At 46.7% G+C, this 17,643-nt stretch overlaps 2 protein-coding genes across 2 annotated transcripts in view; one reads left to right on the forward strand and one right to left on the reverse strand.

Moving 5' to 3' along the window:
* PML (promyelocytic leukemia) overlaps positions 1–13,274 on the forward strand; it is a 551,773-nt gene extending 538,499 nt beyond the window's left edge. Inside the window, exon 11 of the mRNA XM_031935786.1 lies at positions 13,252–13,274. Coding sequence (XP_031791646.1) covers positions 13,252–13,259 — 8 coding nt within the window. The 3' untranslated portion in view covers positions 13,260–13,274. The remainder of the gene's footprint in view (positions 1–13,251) is intronic.
* Positions 13,275–16,132: 2,858 nt separating this feature from the next.
* On the reverse strand, positions 16,133–17,053 carry LOC113220213 (golgin subfamily A member 6B-like). The gene is made up of 5 exons (XM_026448990.1): positions 17,039–17,053; positions 16,848–16,950; positions 16,664–16,764; positions 16,419–16,572; positions 16,133–16,332 (listed from the first exon to the last, which is right to left on the reverse strand). Exons 1-5 carry the CDS (start codon positions 17,051–17,053, stop codon positions 16,133–16,135), a joined length of 573 nt encoding a protein of 190 aa, XP_026304775.1.
* Positions 17,054–17,643: the final 590 nt, after the last annotated feature.

Here is a 17,643-nt window from a genome sequence, read left to right on the forward strand (position 1 = left end):
TATTTCTGTATTTTGTTCTGAATGTTCTTGTCCATTGTCTGAATTTACATGTTGGATTATTGAATTGCAAGTAGACAAGTCCCATTAAGCATGATTTTTATATTTCCAAGATTACTCTATTCAACTCCAAATTAGCATGCCATTTATCCCCTTGTTTCTAACCCTCTTCACTTAATAGTCTCATAAACCGATCTATTGCAAAGAGGACTCGAACTGTTCTCACTTCCATTTTTGGTTGATTCATTGCTATCCAAGTAATGATTTGTCTAGGGGAGTCATTAGTGGAGAATTGTGCTCTTAAATTTATTTTTATAGTTGGATTCTGCTAGTTAATATCTCTCTCTCTGTCATTCTCACATTGCAACGAACAACTATGGGTTTCTGTCTTAACCTAAAATCTAGGTTAGAAATTTGGTTTTTGGCTGGGCGCGGTGGCTCAAGCCTGTAATCCCAGCACTTTGGGAGGCCGAGACGGGCGGATCACGAGGTCAGGAGTTCGAGACCATCCTGGCTAACACGGTGAAACCCCGTCTCTACTAAAAAATACAAAAAGCTAGCTGGGCGAGGTGGCGGGCGCCTGTGGTCCCAGCTACTCGGGAGGCTGAGGCAGGAGAATGGCGTAAACCCGGGAGGCGGAGCTTGCAGTGAGCTGAGATCCGGCCACTGTACTCCAGCCCGGGCGACAGAGCAAGACTCCATCTCAAAAAAAAAAAAAAAAAGAAAAGAAATTTGGTTTTATCTGAATAAGGTATTAATAATGTGAGAAAAAATTTAATTTACTGAAACTTTTCTCAGCTAATAATGACACTCATGGTCACAAATATGTATGTAAGCAAATGGAAAATTGGGCTGTAAATATGTAAACTCTTAAAATATTATGTTTAGAGACAAGATTTTCCTTTTTTTCTTTTTAGTAAAGTATATTTGCAGTGGTTGGAATGATTGGGTCTCCTCCAAAATTCATATTGGAACTTAAACCCCAATGTGATAGCATTAGGAGGTGGAGTCTTTAGGAGATGACTAAGTCGTGAGGGAGGAGCCCCCTCATGAATGGGATTAGTGACCTTATGAAAGGGCTTGAGGCTGGGCGCGGTGGCTCAAGCCTGTAATCCCAGCACTTTGGGAGGCCGAGACGGGCGGATCACGAGGTCAGGAGTTCGAGACCATCCTGGCTAACACGGTGAAACCCCGTCTCTACTAAAAATACAAAAACTAGCTGGGCGAGGTGGCGGGCGCCTGTAGTCTCAGCTACTCGGGAGGCTGAGGCAGGAGAATGGCGTAAACCCGGGAGGCAGAGCTTGAAGTGAGCTGAGATCCGGCCACTGCACTCCAGTCCGGGTGACAGAGCAAGACTCCACCTCAAAAAAATAAAAAAAAAAAAGAAAGGGCTTGAGGGAGCTACCTAGCTCAGTTTTCTTCTTTTGCTTTTCTGTCTTTTCCATCATGTTAGGACACAGTGTTCAAGGTGCCACCTTAGAAGCAGACAGCAGCCCTTGCTAGACTACAAACCTGCTGGCCTCTTGGACTTCCCACCCACCAGAACTGTGAGAAATACATTTTTGTTCTTTACCCATTACCCAGTCTCAGATATTTTGTTATAACACCACAAATGGACTAAGACAGTATCACGTGAGGTGCATATACCTTAAGTTACAACTCTGTACTTTTTTTTTTTTTATTTTTGAGATGGAGTCTCTCTCTGTTGCCCAGACTGGAGTGCAGTGGCGCCATCTTGGCTCAGTGAAAACTATGTCTCCCAGGCTCAAACAATTCTCCTGCCTCAGCCTCCAGAGTAGCTGGGATTACAGGTGTCTGCCACCACGCCTGGCTAATTTTTGTAGTGTAGTAGAGATGGGGTTGCACCATGTTGGCCAGGCTATTCTCGAACTCCTGACCTCAAGTGACCCACCTGCCTCAGCCTCCCAAAGTGCTGGGATTACAGGTGTGAGGCACCACACCCCATCAACTCCATAGTATTTACATATGTGCACACTCATGTGACCACCACTCAGCTCAAGATACAGAATGTTCCCATCAGCACAGAGGGCTCCCGCTTGCCCCCTCTCAGTTGCTGTTCCCTCAAAGTTAACCAGGATGCTGACCTCTGTCACCATGGATTAGTTGCGCCTGTTCTTGAACTTCATAGAAATGGAATCATTCATTATGTGCGTGTTTGTGGCTGGCTTGTTTCATTCAACATAATCCTGTGAGAGTTAGCCATGTTTTGGGTACTGGTAGTTGTTTATTTTTCTGGTTGTGTAGTTTTCCATATTTCATTTATTACCCTTCTATTTTTGTCTCTAACTCAGCATCTTATGGGGTCTATTGGTCATTTTTAGGAAGATTGATATTAAACATCTTCTTATCAATGGAGCTTAGGATATTTTTAGAAGACAAAAGCCTAATAAACCCAAGACCCCCAATCTTAAGCCAAGCTTCCTTCTCACACCTGCTTAGTTGCTCTTCTTCATGTGGTATTTTTTCCCTCACAAAACTGATGGAAATTAAGAAACCCAAAAGCTCTTCATCATGTTATCAGCTTAGGGGCTCTTGTTATCTGAGTAACAGGGTAGATATTTATAATCTGAAATGTTAAAATAACTATAGCAAACACTTACATAGCACTAACTGCTGTTCAAAGTGCTTTACATATGTTATTTTCATCAAAACAACTCTGTGAAATAGACACTATTGTCATCCCCACATTTTAGATGGGGAAATGGAGGCACAGCAAGAGCATGTAACTTTCCCAAGGTGGTAGAGCCAGGACTTGAACCTGTGTTTTCTGGTTTTAGAGCCTGCACCGTTCACCACCACACCATATTGTGTAACATGATACTTCCTGTGATTAAAGTGTTTTCTTCACTTGGGAGCATTTTGTGAATAATCTGAATCTTATAAATTTGCTTCAAAGAATACAAATAAATTGAAATGGAAGATCTAATATAGAACATGTGGCATTTGTGAATAAATTATAGGACTCTCTGGTTTTAATAATAATTATTTGCTTCTCTTGTGACTTTTGTCAGCAGGGCTGTAATGTACTCACCTCATTTTCCTTCTCTTCAATAGGAGGAGATGGGCTCAGGGACAGGCACAATTTATTGTAAAATCTCATCACACCTTCCCTCACCATCTGGAAGCTGGAGATAGGTTTGTGAAGTCTTGGTTGAGAAACAGTTGAATGCCGCTTGTAGCATAGTGAGTTTTAAAAAGATGGTTTTACTCCTCAGTTCTGTTGCACAGGGCCCTGTGAGTTTTGGCAATTAACATATGTGGCCAAGAGTTTTCTCACAAAGATTATCAGGGTTCTAGAGGAAATTATCTTCCAGTTTTAATCTGCTGCTACAGTGCTACATTTCTTTATAGATGAACTAATTAATTCTTGGTCACTTGTTTTTATTAGACATTTCTCTGCCTCTTTATGCTGTGCTTTGTCTCTTTATGCCCAGCCCCAGGTTTTTCCTTCTAATGCAAGAAACAGATCATTGAAACATTCTCTCTCTCTCAAACTCCTGGGTTCAAGTGATCTTCCCCTGTCTGCCTGTGAGTAGCTGGCATTACAGGTATGCACCACTGTATACACACACACACACAAACACACACATAGACACACAGACATCCACATGTATACACACACACAGAGACATACACATATCCACCCATATTCATTAGAAATACATTTACACACACAAACACACATGTGCATACACACACATACACACCTTGTTTCCATTTTCTTCTCAGGACTTGGGCCTCTCAGAGTGAAAAGGGTCTTGTACCATGAGTCCAGGATCGACTGTGCAACCTTGCCCAAGCATCTTCCCTCTTGAGATCTTGTTTATAATAACAAACATCCTTACCCACCAATTAGGGTTATTTTGAAGACAAAACAGAGAAAAGAACTATGGCATGTTGTATAGTGAAGAAAAAAAAAAATTAACCTTGACCAAAAAGAGGTCTGGCCTTTGTCCTAGACTCCTGGGAGGCAACCATCAACATGTAATACCTGATATCTTTGCCTGGGGATCTTGGCTCATGGTGGATGGTCTAATAATGAGATTTAGGGTGGGGACTAGCCAGGAAAAACGACTATGTGATTTAGAGTCTGGGCTTTAGGTCATTCCTGGAAGGACTGGAGACTAGAAACTGAGAGCAGCCACGTGGACAATCAAGCATGCCTCTGTGATGAAGTTCCAGTAAAAATCCTGAACACTGAGGCTTGAGGGAGCCTCATTGGCTGGGAATACTCCATGTGTATTGGCACATAGCAAAGCCGGGAGGGTAATGCACTCTGACTGCATGGGGAAGGGATAATGGACACTCCGTGCCTGGTGCCCTCCTGGACTCAGCCCTACGCCTTTCATCCCCTGGCTGATTTTAATCTGTATCCTTTCTGTGTAATCAAGCCATAACTATGAGTATAACAGATTTCTGTGAGTTGTAGCCAGTTCTTAGAGGTAAGCAAGCAAAGTTGATCTACTGCCTGCTTGAAAAAACTATTTAAAAATCCCTAAACTGAAGAAGGCCAGAGCTGTCACGAATCTGACCCAACAGATTTTGAAGCCAAAGCTGAGGGCATTTGAAGCCAAAGCCTGGCCAGAGATGAGGCTCCTGGGAGGGAACAGGTGCAGTCCTGCTCAGGCTGCAGTGTCCCAGGGCTACAGCTGGACAAGGGCTCACAGCTCCTAGGGACAGAGTTTGGGGCAGATTGATTATATGATTTGTAAGACTCTGGTGATGAGCTCAGCTGGGAAACTGTGTGGTAATGGGAAGGGAATGGTTTTGCTTTTTAAAATTATCTACCCCCTGCATACTTAGATCCACATTGGAACTCAGTGTGGAAACTACCTTTGAACAGCCTAAGCCTGAACTCTGGGCCATGTGTCCAGTTTCCTGGCCTCCAGCTTTGTTTACTCTTTACCCCCAGCCATCACTGATGCCACTTCCATCCTCCCAAATATCCTTTCATCATGTTACCCTCCCCACAACCTCATGGCACCTTCTACACAACAGGAAATGCCTCCCACCTCAGCCTGGCATTCAAGGTTCTTTCTGATGTGGCCCACCTCTCACCAGCCCACCTCTCACCACTCCACCACATCTCCCTGTGGGCCCTGCCTAATTGGATCAATTTTTTCTATCCATGAGCTGAACTTTCCCACCTCCATACTGCTGCTTACACTGTGACCTTCCTGTGCATGTTCTTTCCCTCTCTCTCCCCAAGTCCAAATGCTATAGGCTGAATTGTGTCTCCCCAAAATTCATACTTGGAGCCCTAACCCTCTATGTGATTGTATTGGAAACAGGGCGCTTAGGAGGTAAAGTGAAGTGAGGGAGGAGGGGCAGAGCAAGATGGCTGCATAGTAGTCTCTACCAATCATTCCCACTGCGAGGTGGCTGGCTTCAGCTGAGACCCAGCACATTCCCAGCTATGGTGGCTGTGGTGAGAGATTTCTTCTGCTTGAGAAAAGCAGAGGGAAAGATAAAAGGGACTTTGTTTTGCAACTTAGGTACCTGCCTGGCCACAATGCAGTAGAGAGCACCAAATGGGATCTTGTGGTCACTGACTTTAGGCCTTGGCTATTAGAGAGCATTTCTGGGCCTGCCCTGGGCCACAGGGGAGCCCACTGCCCTGAAGAGTGAGTCCCCGGCCCGGAAGCATTCACCACAAGTGACTTAAGAGCCCTTGGGCCCTAAGTAAACATCAACAGTAGCCTGGCAGCACTCCCTGTGGGCCTGTGGTGGTGGCCACACGGTGAGGCTCCTCTGCCTGTGGAAAGGGAAAGGCAGAGCGGGAAGGACTTTGTCTCATGGTTTCAGTGTCAGCTCAGCCACCTTAGAATAAAGCACCAGGTAAATTTCTAAGGTTTTTGACTCTAGTCCCTGGCTCTCAGACAGCATCTCTGGACCCACCAAGGCCTCAGGAAACTCATTGCCCTGAAGGGAAAGACACAAGTCTGGCTGGCTTTGCCACCTGCTGACTAGGTTGCCAGGGCCTCGAGTGAACATAGGAAATAGCCAGGTAGTGTTGACAGTGGGCCTTGAGTGAGACCCAGTGCTTTGCTGGCTTTAGGTCTGACCCAGTACAGTCCCAGTGGTGGTGGCCATAGGGATGTTGTGTCAGCCCACCCCCAGCTCCAAGTGGCTCAGCAGAGAGAGAGAGAGAGAGAGAGACAGACAGACAGACAGACAGACAGATGGTTTTTTGAAGAAAAATTTCAGGTAGAGAATAAGAGTCTCTACTGCCTGGTAGCCCAGATAATTCTTCTAGATCTTATCCGAGACCACCAAGGCAGTTCCTCTATAAGTCTGCGAGAACCATAGCATAACTGGGCTTGGAGTGTCCCCTAAGAAAGATACAGTTTAGATCACAACACCCACATCCTTTCAAATACCTGGAAAGCCTTCCCAAGGGTGGGTACAAATAAGCCCAGACTGAGAAGACGGTGGCAGCTTGAAATCAGCCATGGAATATTTGCACCACAGAAAATGTCAAACACTACAGAACAGACTCTGTTTCCTCCCCGACAGAGAGCCCCTTGTGTAACGAGAGCACACCACTGCCGCATCCCTGAGCAGAGCGCTGTGTGTTGCAGCAGAGTGGGGCAGGTGTCTTCTCCCTTGGGCTACAGAATACACATTTTTTTCCTCAGCACATGGATCATTCTCAAGGATAGACCATATCTTAGGTCACACGACACATCTTAAAACATTAGAAAAAAATGAAATAATATCAAATATCTTCTCTGATCACAATGGAATAAAACTAGAAGTTAATAACAAGAGAAATGTTGGAAACTATACAAACACATGGAGATGAAATAATATGCCCTGGAATGACCAGTGGGTCAATGAAGAAATCAAGAAGGAAACTGAAACATTTCTTAAATGATAGTGGAAACACAACATGGCAGAACCTATGGGATATTACAAAAGCAGTACTAAGGGGAACTTTATGGCTATAGACACCTACTTTTAAAAAGTAGAAAAGCATCAAATAAACAACCTAACAATGCATCTTAAAGAAATAGAAAAGCAAGAGCTAATCAAACCCAAAATTAGTAGAAGAAAAGAAATAATAAAGATCAGAGAAGAAATATAAACAGAATTGAAATGAAGAAAACAATCAAAAGCATCAATGAAATGAAAAGTTGGTTTTTGGAAAAGATAAACAACATTGACAAACTTTTAGCCTAATTAAGACTAAGACAAAAAGAAAGACCCAAGTGAATAAAATCAAAGAGGAAAAAGGAAACATTACAACTGATACCCCAAAAATTCACAGGAACACTAGTGGATATTATAAGCAACTGTATGCAAAGAAATAGGAAAACCTACTAAAAATCGATACATTTCTAGACACATCCAGCCTACCAAGATTGAACCATGATGAAATCCAAAACCTGAACAGACCAATAAGAAATAATGAGATCGAGTAGTAATAAAGTCTCCCAGCAAAGAAAAGTCTAGGACCTGGTGCTTCACTGCTGAATTCTACCAAACATTTAAAGAAGAATTCATACCAACCTTACCCAAACTATTCCAAAACTAGAGAACTTAACCAACTATTCCAAACTCATTCTACAAGGCCAGCATTACCCTGATACCAAAACCAAAGATACATCCAAAACAGAGAACTACAGGCCAATATCACTGATGAATATTGATGCAAAAATCCTCCACAAAATCTTAACAAATAGAATTCATCAACACATTAAAGTTGGGGTGCAGTGTCCCAGGTTCACTCAACCTTTCCCCTTTTCCTGTGAGTGTCTACTTTGGCTGTGCTCCCAGGTGGCAGCGGTGGTGGCAATGTTGGTGCGTGGGCCTCCCAGGACAAGGGGAAAGTGAGTGTGCCCTTCTCTTGCCTTGGCCAGGTCTTCAAGCAAGGGACCTGGAGATGTTCTTTTCCAATTTCTAGATTGGGAAATGGAGGCAAATTCTGGGTACTAGAGTCAGAACTAAGACAAGGCTGAATCAAGGGAGTCTGGGGTCCTGAGAGGCAGAGACCTGAAACCCTCTAGAGTGTGTGGGGAGCTGGGTGTGTGTTCTGACCAGTTGCTTCTCCCTGTGCCTCAATGTTCCAGGTACCCTTCGAGGGGCTGAGATCCTGGGGGTGCCTGGAGCCTGGCTGCATGACGTGGCCACCCTGATGCCCTTGTGTTTTCCATGACAGGCCAGCAAGGCCAAGGAGAATGGCTCTGACAGTTTCATGCACTCCATGGAGCCACAGCTGGAGTGGCAAATGGAGACCACCCAGAGCCTGGTGGACTCCTATGTGGCCATTGTCAACAAGACCATGTGGGACCTCCTGGTTGGTCTCATGCCCGAGACCACCATGCACCTCATGATCAACAACGTGCATGCACCGCCTCATGGGGGCAGGGGGCTCCTGTGGCACTGGTGATGCAGGTGACCGTGTTGGCCTGGGGGAGGTGCCAACCAGCCCTATGAGACCAGGTCCAGGGAGAGGGGCACAGTCCAGACCAGAGCTGTCCCATAGAACTATAACGGGACTGGGCACAGTGGCCCATGCCTCTAATCCCAGCACTTTGGGAGGCCAAGGCAGAAGGATTGCTTGAGCCCAGGAGTTTGAGACCAGCCTGGGCAACATAATGAGACCTGGTCTCTACAAAAAAATTTTAAAAATAGCTGGGTCTGGTGGTGGCATGTGCCTGTAGTCCTAGCTACTCAACAGGCTAATGTTAGAGGATCACTTTGAGCACAGGAGGTTGAGGCTTCAGTGAGCAGTGATTTCACTCACTGTACTCCAGCCTGGCAACAGAATGAGATCCTGTCTCCAAAAATTAAAAACTGAGTAGACAGGTGTCCTGGTGGCATGATAGGTCCTGGGTCCCCTCCCAGATCTGTGACCTTGGGCAGGTGAATTTCCTCTGGAACTCAGTGTCCCCATCTGAGTGAGAAAAGGTGGTGGGGAGGTGGGTCTTCGAGTCTAAGTGGTGTAGAAGCTGCGTCTGAAAAGCCATACTCAGGGCTCCAAGTCCAGCACACAGTCCCAGCAGGGCCTGATGGGGTGGCCAGGGTGGCACAGGCATCAGGTCCCAACCTCCTTCCCTCTTTGCCCACTCTCAGACCAAGGAGTTCATCTTCTCAGAGCTGCTGGCCAATCTGTACTTGCGTGGGGACAAGAACATGCTGATGGAGGAGTCAGCAGAGTAGGCACAGTGGTCATGACCACAATCAGCACTCCCACAGGGGCCCATGGACGACTCCTGGCTGCAGATGCAGAGCGTCCCAGCCAGATGCAGGTACCAGGGCTGGCGCCCACAGCCCCAAAGCCCCCCAGACTCCATGGCTGAGCCTGTGGGCTCTTGGAACAGGCTCTGTGCCCAAGCTGGCTGACATGGTTGTTCTCATCAGAGAGGGCAGAGAGCTTGCGTTTTATGGAGTAGGGGCTGGGAACTTGGAGGGGGTTGTGTGTGGGGCTGGACTCTGAAGCGGGCAGAGGCCTAGGAACATCATCCTGGGCACGCCGTACCTGTTGCACAGTCTAAGTCATGCTGCCAGGGCAGGGTATCCAGCTCCCAGCCTGGGAGTGCTGAGTGCCAAATCCACTGCAGAGCAGGGGTGATAGTCAGGGTCCCACCTCCTCTATCTATCGGCAATCCAGTGGTGATCTAGGATAAAATCTTGAGAGTCCCATACGTATGGTCATCCCACAACATACCTCACAGGCCAGGCAGGGACACACAGCCCCCTTCCCTCCCTCCCAGGCTCACGCACCTTGGCCTGTTGCTCCTAGGGGTCACCTGTGCTATTCAGCCAAGGGGCCCACAGTCCCTGCTGGCTCAGCTGAGCTCCGCCTAGCGAGCCCACCCACATCCCCTGCCAAGGACTCTCCCTCTTCTGCTTTTCCCAGCAGGAAGGGCCCAGCCTCACCTACATGACCTGCAGCCCCCTGCAACCAGCTGAGGCTCCCCTCTTAGACTTTTAAGTCTATGACCAGTGACATATGCCCTCCCTGCCTCCCCCAGGGTCCTTTCAGAGGGTCCTGGGCTTTCTTACCACCCAGAGGGGCCTCTGGCACTTACTTCAGTCATCCATCCCTTTTAACTTCAGCATCCTGGGTCAAGCAGTGTTCCTTCTCTATCAGACCTGGTGGCTGTTGGGTGGGGCTCCCCAATACAAGAAGTGGCCCTGGGCCAGTGGGTTGGAAGGGAGGGTGACCAGAGAAGAGGGAAGCCTGAGGGGGCTGAGCATTGGTCTGAACAGTGGGTGCACTGCCTGGGTGCTGTGGGTCAGGTCAGCGTGTGGGGGCTGGGGAGGGCCACCGCAGCCCCCAGGCACTACCTGTGAAGCTCCAGTTCCTCCCATCTTCTTCCTCCCCTTTCCCTTCCAGCCCCTCTTTTCCAGGAACCTTGCCACACCTGCACCTGCGCCCTCCCCTCCGTGGCCCTCCCACAGCTGCCGCAGCACGCCCGTGCTCTGCGCTTGCCTCACCTGCTCTCTGCTCACTTTTCTCTCTCCTGTTTTCTCTCTGCTTCTCTCCAACTGCCAGCTGATCGGGTCAGGCAAGTTCATCCGGACCTGAGAGCCCCAGCCCCACTTCGACCTTTAAACAGATCCTCCTCTTCTCGGAGGCCTCCCTTTCCAAGCCTGCCTGGGCTAGTGTCCTGTGACTTGACAGTGGCTCCCCAGCCCAAAGCCAGCCCCCTTCATCTGTGACTTAGTCTGTTGTAGTGCTGAGCTGACACATCCAGGTGTGACCAATGCTGAAAACTTGTGCCCCTTCTGTGGCACGCCCTGCCCTGTTCTATAAATATTTATAAATACTCATATATATAGATATATGTGCACACACACACACACACACACACCCCTACACATGGCCAGCTGCCTCGCCTCTAGCGCTGGGAATCAGTCACCGTGCTGTCCTTGTGGAGTCTTGTGGCCCAACAAGAGAAAGCTGTCCCCTGACATTGCCCCTCGAAAGTGCACCACCTCCAGCGAGCCTCCCTGTCACGCCCGGCCTGTGGACAGCCAGCCCCCACCATCCATCCCACCCCCCACCAAGCATGGGGGCGCGGTGTAGGCAGCCGTGTGGCCTGACAGTCTCTACCAGTCCTGCTGTCCCTTGGCTGAGAAACCCATTTCTGGATGACGGGGAATGTGTCCTTTGCTGTCTGTGTTCTCTGTGGAGCCCAGGAAGGGAAAAGGCCAAGCCATTTCTAGGGTGCTGTTGGGAGCGATGTAAAGGCCACACCCTTTCCAAGGGACGCTTTTCCTGGAAAGCCCCTAGAGCTTAGCTGGCTGTTATCCTGTGGAGCCGGCTCTGGCCACTAGGGGGCAGGGTCATGAACTCAGCCTGGAGGAGCCTGGGGGGCAGCCAGCACTCTGGAGGGACAGACAGAACAGGCCACCAGGTGCAGACAGGCGACGGAGGCAGGGGAATGGAATGGAAGATGCCTGGGTGGCTGGTATCTGCCTTTCAAGCCACCGCTAGATGAGGCTTCTGAGCCTGTTGGCTGTCAGGGCCTGACTGTGCCCCACAGGCATCATGGCACCCCCATGAAATCCACCAGGTGTCACCAGGCAGCATACAGGTCACAGGCCTGGAAGGTCCCCAATAGCCCAGCTGGGCATCCTCAGACACTCTGGGGCTCCTCATTTAGTGGCACAATCTCTAGGACCCAGTGAGGGAAATGGGAACCCACCAGGCCAAGCAGTATGAATAAATCCATTTATTCCAAAATGAAAAGCAAAATAAATGGGAGTAGCATCACCAGGGAGCCAAAACCCCAAGAGCCTCCTTCCTCTTTCCTAAGCTATCAATAAATAAGTTTCCCAGCCGCAAATGCTTAGAACCTCCTCCTCATATGCCAGCTCCAACCTCCACTAGGTACGATGCAGGAGGTGGCCCTACCCTTCGGAATATACAAAATGTTACACAGATACTATACGTACACTGGGGAAGGGGGGCCACCCCAGCAGCCCGAGCTCTCGCCTGCTCTACGGTTGGCTCCACTGTCCCACCTCAGCTGCCTCTCTCAGTAAGAAGATGGGAGTCCCGCCTGAGGGAAAAGTTGCTTTGATGAAAGTAGGGAGGCCATCAGGACTCCTCCAAACAAACCAGCTCCACCAGCCTCTGGCTCTTCAACAACAAACATCACCGTCCAGAAATTTAAGGACTCAGCCCTGGTCAAGGTGGCAAAGGGTCTGTTTATCTCTCAGCCATTAGACAAGGGTCTTGTCTTGCTACCCTAATGGTAAAGGGGTGACTGAGAAGGGGTGGTTGGTACATGGTGGGGGCAGAGACTCCAGCCCCACTTCTCCAGGCTTATGCTGACAGGGGCCTGCTTTTATTTTTATTTTTATCCCATGATTTAGTTTTTAATCCCATAACTTATTTTTCATAATGCTTTTTAAAAACTTTTCATAAAACTTTATTCTACTTTTTTTCACAACTTTTTTTGCTATAAGTTTTCCACAACACTTTTTATCCCATAACTATTTCATCCCACAACTTTTTTACCCCATAACTTCTTTTTAGTTTGTGTTCTTTTAATAAACACACTTGCATAGTTACAATTTTGTAAAAGTAAAAGCTGATGACCTCATGCCAGGTGTACCCAATATTTGCATAGTCTCAATACCTTTAACACCATAGTTTTTGAGACACACAAAATTTTAAGGCAAAAACATCACTTTGCAACAATTTCCTAATTTATTACATTACAGTAGCAGTCAATAATGGCACTTTAGGCAACAGGGTTTCAGTATTTCCATTACACATTCTGTTGACAGGAATTCATAAATTGGTAAAAGTCATTCTAAGAAAACTTGGCAAATAAAGCTTTGCATTGGAATTGGCATTTCTTTCTCTCCTTTTCCTTCCCCCAGTTGCTTTCTTTTAAACTGCAGTATTCATATTTTAAGATGCTTTAACTTATTTCAAAACTTAAGATAGCAGTTACATTTTTGAATAGTTTTATTCTTTTAAAATGACTCTCTCAGATAAAGTTTTAGAGAAACTATCTTGTGGATAGGGCTGATTTACATTTTCATATTATCTAAATATCAGCTTTGATTTTAGAACTGATTTTTTTTTTCATTTCTGGAAAACCTGTCAGGTTTAATCAAATACTTTAAAAATGATTATATATTGCAATGTTTAAGTAGGTTTTTAATCCTTTACTTCCTACAGAAATTCAAATTTATTCAGTTGAACTCACACTTTAAGATTCTATGTTTCTGATAAACTCTAACCTTCTAATGTTGCCTTCTCAGCAAATTGAAAGCTGCCTTATACTGAATGAGGAAGAGAACAAATACTTGGCTGAATGAGGCATTGCAAAGGACCGCATGCACTTTGAAGAAAGACTTAAAGTTATTGTCATACAATCTGCATTCTATTTAATTTTTCTTAAATATGACAAAATATCTACACAAAGAGTGGTATTTCAGTTACTACAGTACATTTCTTTTCCAGACTGACATTCAGCTTCAACATGCCAGTGTGTGATTTCATCCATAGGTACCTGATGAACACATTATTGTCAGATTGGTTACAGATGCTAAACGCCATCTGAAGGTCATTCCCAGTCATTTATATGTATCAGGGTAAAAGTGAAGTGATTTGAACTATAAAAATACCTTTGAAATAATTTATCAATGTATCAGGTAAACCCAGTTTCAGAATTATAGAGAAAAACTGTTAGACCAAACAAGGAGGCTAATTAACAGTGGTTTCATTTCTAGCCCAAGGGTCTAAAATGGACTTAAACTGTCTTTAAATTGAACTCAAAGAATGCTAAAAAGTGGCAAGTTCAGAAAATAAAAGGCAAGAACAGGATTTTAAGTCCATTTTAAACCCTTGGGCTAGAAATCGTACTACTGTTAGTTAGCCACATTAGTTGGTCTAACAGTTTTTCTTTATCATTCTGAAACTGGGTTTATCTAATACATTGATAAATTCATACGATTTGGAAGTCAGTTGAACTCACAAGGACTTAATATTTGCACTCTTTCATTGAATGCAGGCAAATCTGTTATTCCATCTGCAAAATGGTATTATTGCTCTCCTATTAATGTCATATTTATAAAAGTAACATGAAGATGCCAAATGCAAAAAATGGATAGTCTAGTAAGCAGAAATGCCCATCCCAGTGAGCGCACATACATCTCTCCCTACATCCGAATAATGTGACGTATTTCAGAACACAGGCATTAGAACTTCATGAAATTTTAGCTGTTGATTCTTTCCGAAGCATCATAAAGTTATGATTTAGGCAATGCAATGTATGACTGAAATAATTCATTCATCATGTATAGGCACATGAACATAAATATGGCACAAAATATGCCTCTAACTGAAACTGAGAGGTATAAAAACATATTTCACTCTTCATAAAGAACTTTGTGAGGAAACATAACTCTGTGATTGTATAGATACTTTTCCTCATAATACTTTGACCTTCACAAACAGTAGATTGCACTGCAGCTTGTAAACATTTTAAGTTGCATAAACTTCCCCTTGATTTTCTTTTTTTTTTTTTTTTTTTTTTGAGGCGGAGTCTCGCTCTGTCGCCCGGACTGGAGTGCAGTGGCCGGATCTCAGCTCACTGCAAGCTCTGCCTCCCGGGTTTATGCCATTCTCCTGCCTCGGCCTCCGGAGTAGCTGGGACTACAGGCGCCCGCCACCTCGCCCGGCTAGTTTTTGTATTTTTAGTAGAGACGGGGTTTCACCATGTTAGCCAGGATGGTCTCGATCTCCTGACCTCGTGATCCGCCCGTCTCAGCCTCCCAAAGTGCTGGGATTACAGGCTTGAGCCACCGCGCCCGGCAATTTTCAAATGTAATATAATAATGTCTATAAAACACCTTTTCATTTCAACCAAGTACTCTCACATATATTGGTTTATAATAATGGTTGTTATTATTTTAAAAGTGTTTTCCTTTCAAGGAAAAGAAGTAAATTCCTATGTCAGATTAGTCAATGTGGCTGAAGAATAGGTAATAGCCAGAGAGGTCTAGGTGGTAAAATCTTCTAGCCTCAAAGAAGCTCCATGAACATAGAGGAATGCCAGGTGTCACACAGCTTTCCTTCACTCAAATTCATTCTTGACTAGAGTCTGTATGCCTGTTCCAGGGACATTTAAACTCTGAAAGGGTTTCTTATGATCTTCACTAAATACATTAAGAAGAATGCCAACCAGTGCCCTTGTGTGTACTGGGACATGTCATCATGTGATTAAAACAGGTAACATGAACTCTGACGTTAAAATGTATTGTGGATATGAAGGCTCTAAGCTAGAAAAGATTTTCCACATCCACAGTCAATGATGGGAGCCTTTCATTTCTTCAGAAATAATCCCTTTTAGGTCATTGAGAAAGAGTCCAACAGCTGCAGCTCATGATGCAATATCTTCATGAGCCCAGAGCACATACAAATCCTAAGTGAACTACCATAGTACGGCGCTCATTCCTGGCACCAGAACAGATGAAACACACTCTATCCTGCCCACAGCTGCCAGAGCAGGCCACTGTCCTCTTCTGTGAGATTTAAAAAGTTCCCCAAAATGTTATGACTCCCATCCCCAATACACAGAAAACAGGGAAAAGCTGTTTCCAGTTCTCTGCCTATAAACAACTCTAAATGCCAGTCAGTACTTACAGTGGCATATTACAAAGTAAGAAACAGTGCGCACTTGAGGGCAAACCACATATCGAGCTAATGAAGAGCTCACTGTGATTAGGATTCGATCAAACATAATAGCAGAATATAAGCAGATTTTATCTGAATTCTGTAATGAATATCCATGCTGCAATAACATTCAAAAAGCATGGCAGCCTATTCCAAACCAGCAAGAATAGTTTTGTGCAAATAGTGGGTCTTTGTGTGTTTGAACTCCCACCATGTAAGGGCAAACTCGATATGTGAGCTAATGACCTACAATTAGCAAATTAAAACCAAAACCGCTAAAGGATGCCAGAGTGAACTCAGGGAAAGACCCACTCTCCCTTAACTTTTCACAAAGAAATTTAAACTGTAAATTAGAAACATAAATAAACATGAGGGGCTCTAACATTCCAATGAAGTAGATGAAATGTGTAGGGATTAACCCCATAACTTTTTGTTGTTGTTGTTTTTAAATTTCTTGACCAACTCTCAGATGATGATGATGTTTATCTCTCTGTTCTTGGCTGCCCGGTAAAAGAATGGCACGCAGGGTTTGGTGGCCAAGCCTGGGTGCTCCTGGGTGTCCTGCATTACAGCAAGCAGCTGCAGGATCTTCTGTGCAGTGGGGTTGTCACGGGGAGAACCCTCCCTGGCCTCTGCCAGTGCAGGCTCCACGCTGTTGTGAAAATCTTCGGAGAGAGGGAGGCAGTGGTCTGAGTACACTGCGAGCCTCCCCTGCTCCGGCCTGCCCACCCCACCTGAGGGCTCTACTCACCACCCTGCTCCTCAGCAGCCGCAAGTTCCTGGGGGGCTGGAGCCCCTGGAGCAGGCTCATCAACACGGTTCTGGGCAGCAGGGAGGAATTTGTCATGCCCCTCGTGGTCGCCCACAACCAGCAACACCATATCTTGCAGCTCCAGCAGCTTCACCTGAAGGGAGGGGTGCTCAGTTGCCACGCCTGAGCTGGCGCCAGCAGCCACCCTCACCCCCACCCCCGCAGAGATGTTGCACACCCTCTACCTTCATCTCCTCCTCGTTCTGGGCCAGCCTGCTGGCTTCCTCCTCTTGGTGCCGCGTGTTTGGCCCTGCACCCTGGCTCTCATATACTATGATGTGCTCTCCTGTGAGAGGACAGGGCTCAGACACTGGGGCCCCTCTGAAGGCCCTGCAGCTCCCCGTGCCCATGCCCTGGCCTCCTGCTCACTCATGCCATCTGTCGCTCCAGAGAGCTGGATGAATCCAAGCTCTAGATTCTCCACCTGCTGCTTCCCGTCCACCTTCTCCCTCGGGAGGTCCATAAAGCCGCTCTGGAGCCAAAATAATGGGGTCACATCACGGGAGTGACCTGTCCTGCCCCACCCCCACTTTTCTTGGCCCATGGCAGGACTCACTCACCTTCACCTTCTCCATGGCCTCCTACAGGGCCCGGCAGCTCTCCGCACACACAAACTCATCCCCAGTCCCTGGGGCTGGGGCCTCTGCCTCTGGCTCCTTCCAGGCCGAGGCCACCAGGTGAGCCAGGTGCAGGCAGCACAGCCTTCACACCTTCCATTGCCCACATAACCGTGCCTGCTCCTCCTGGAAACTGGCTCCAGCAGAGTTGAAAAATGCCACTTGAAGGCAAGAGCTGAGTGTTCTTGTAGGAGCATACACAGAACAAATGGGGCAGGGAGGTGGAGCACAGCCCCTTCCCTTGGGGCCTCAGAGAGTGCACCTGCTGGTCACAGGTGAAGTGGTGTCTTACCACTGGCTCCCGGAAGAGGTGAAGGTCCAGAGAAATCAGAAGGCGGGGAAACCAAGAGCATAGGGGGGTCTGGGAGGGACCACAGAGGAAGGTGGCAAAGTGGGGGCAGGGAAAGTCAGACTCACCGTGGCTTCCTGGCTCTCCAGGTCCTCTGGGATGCTCGGCATAGGCCGAGGCACCCCCTCCTCCTCAGTGTCTAGATGTCCTCCTCCATCTCCTGTGGGGAGGTGGCCAGAGGGGTCCTCAGAAAACCCAA

Source organism: Piliocolobus tephrosceles, chromosome 6 (assembly GCF_002776525.5).
Source record: "Piliocolobus tephrosceles isolate RC106 chromosome 6, ASM277652v3, whole genome shotgun sequence".
Taxonomy (NCBI): Eukaryota; Metazoa; Chordata; class Mammalia; order Primates; family Cercopithecidae; genus Piliocolobus; species Piliocolobus tephrosceles.